Source organism: Volvox carteri (assembly GCF_000143455.1).
Source record: "Volvox carteri f. nagariensis unplaced genomic scaffold VOLCAscaffold_35, whole genome shotgun sequence".
Lineage (NCBI taxonomy): Eukaryota > Viridiplantae > Chlorophyta > Chlorophyceae > Chlamydomonadales > Volvocaceae > Volvox > Volvox carteri.
In genome coordinates, this window is record NW_003307578.1 from 1,267,001 (window position 1) to 1,269,325 (window position 2,325).

The 2,325-nt window shown below is 55.1% G+C and overlaps 1 protein-coding gene across 1 annotated transcript; it reads right to left on the bottom strand.

Annotated features, from left to right (window-relative positions):
• Positions 1–268: 268 nt before the first annotated feature.
• VOLCADRAFT_105897 (uncharacterized protein) lies at positions 269–2,322 on the bottom strand (the record flags this gene model as incomplete). The annotated part of the gene is made up of 3 exons (XM_002953332.1): positions 2,114–2,322; positions 1,436–1,947; positions 269–337 (listed from the first exon to the last, which is right to left on the bottom strand). Exons 1-3 carry the CDS (start codon positions 2,181–2,183, stop codon positions 269–271), a joined length of 651 nt encoding a protein of 216 aa, XP_002953378.1. The 5' UTR covers positions 2,184–2,322.
• Between the last annotated feature and the right edge of the window lie 3 nt (positions 2,323–2,325).

The window sequence follows — 2,325 nt, forward strand, 5'->3', positions numbered from 1 at the left end:
CCTGTCGGTTGCGGAGCAGTGACATGTCTGCAAGGAGGGTAGGATTCGGGCTGGAATTAGGGAAGAGCTCTGTCGCAGAATTAGCCTGGATTTTATTCCTGACAAAAGAATTGGTCTGCCGAGGTCTGGAATTGTTCTGGCGGACCCGCCGGAGGTATTCGAATTGCGCTGTGGAGCCTCGGAATTGGGCTGTGCTGCGCCTGAATTGGCCTGTCCGGGTGTCGAATTGGCCTGTCCGGGTGCCGAATTGGCCTAACAGGGTATTGAATTAGCCTGACAGGGTATCGAATTGACCTGTTCGGGGTGTCAAATTGGCCTGACAGGGTATCGAATTAGCCTGACAGGGTGTCGAATTGGCTGTCAAGTTGGCAGGATTGGCTGGGGCTGGCATCCAAAAGCACATGACTTTTAAGGAATTTACAGAAAAACTTTGCAAGAGGACCGCTTACAAGTGCCTCATGTGTGTATTAGATTCGATCCCACGACATGGAGTGGGAAAACTTGCACACCTGGTTACCGTACTCTGGCACTACTACTACTACCGGAGGCAAGCACTCAGGGCCACGACTGCATTACCCAGTCAAGTCAGCTGCCGAGGTCCCACTGTTTTCCCACCACACTTTATCGACAGTCCGTCCAGTTTATCCCACAACACTCGTATGCATGAATAGGTTCGGGTGGAAACAATGACAAATCTCTGATAAACCGCTAAACTCAGTACCACGAGCTACATTGAAAACAAATGAAAATGCAGATGTCTGCCGAGAAGAATATGTTCGCCATATGCAATCTATGCCTTAATCCATCGAGCTCTCCGTTGGGCGGGGCATGGCCCATGAAGTCGCCCCCGGTATTCCGCCCATACAACCAAACACTGACACAAAACGTTGCACGTCTGGGCCCATGTAAACCACGACACTTCCGTGTGGATTGGCTACCCGCGCTCCCCATGTCAGGGGTCCTCCCTCCTGCTGTTGACTCCCGGATTGCCCACGCACAAACGCCAAACGTTGGCGCAGAAAACAGACAGGCCATTGTAGTATGGCATCAAACCACGCATAACCCACAGCGGCTTTCAGCAGCAGTACTGCTTGGTGAATGTGACCAGCCGTGTACTCTGTTGCGCATCTCTGGAAAAACAGGCTCTGATAGCTTGCACCACCGTGCACCCCAAAAGGCGGGTTGACAAACACATTGCCCATCCACGCGTTGCACTCCAACAGACCATCGGATTCCATATCGTAATACACTGTCGCCCCAACACGTGTGTTCGCAGCCGCGGACGAGCATGGGTCCAGGTCGATCCTGCCAGGAGTGAACACCTCGCGCACCAGCTCTATGATACTCAGTGGGGTGAACCACTCCGGACTCTCACTGGAGAGAAACAGGCGCACATTCCCACCCCCTCCGCTTCGAACCATATGGACTCCCTCACCAGACTCGCTATCGCTGATATCCATGTCGCCACGTCGGGGCTGACGATGCGCTGTGCCTCCGGATCCATGTTGGGACCAACGGTGCGCGCTCCAGGTGCAGGAGTGGGTGAAGTGCGCGGTAAGATGCGGCGCCCACTGTCTAAGGCATTGGGCTGCTGCTCTCGCCGACGTGTGCGCCTGTGCTGAAACTGGCTGTAGAGGCGCTGATACTCCTCCTCTGCCGCCTCGTCCGACATGCCATATAGATGCATGCGCATGTCAGGTGGCCAGGCACAGCTGACGTCTCGCACTCCAGGTGGTGGCATGGGCCGCGCGACAAGGCCACCCTGCTGGCTGAGCCGCTGTGTCTCTTGCTTGCACGCCATCATGTGCTGGCGTGTTTTGACGTGGTTGATAATATTCTCGATGTTGCCAGTCTTAGCACCGATGAACCACCCCCTGATGCCGCCGCTGATGCAGCATGCATATGGGTCTATACCGCCAAGCTCTGACCAGTTTGTTTTGAACTCGCCTATACAGGGTTGTAAAACAAGGGGGCATATCTGTTGTCATATGGTATGATGTTTCATAGACGTCGGTATGTATAACATTATGCAATTGGGTGGGTGGGGTGAGGTGGGTTCCTCCTTTCTAGGTTGCCCACTCTTCCCTACCACACATCTCACGTCGCCACTTACCAGTAGCACCACGCGACTTGACGCGGGGTGGCACATCCTCTGCTTCGGTGATGCCGGCTGGTGCACTCATCGGGACCACAGTTCCGCCGCGTCCTCGACGGTGCCAGTCTCCGCGTCCCTGTGTCCCTGATCCTCCACGGCCCCCTCCGATGCCGTTTTGATCTTGAACAAGAGGGATTTAGCGTCCGAGACGGTAAGGCCCGGTACATCCC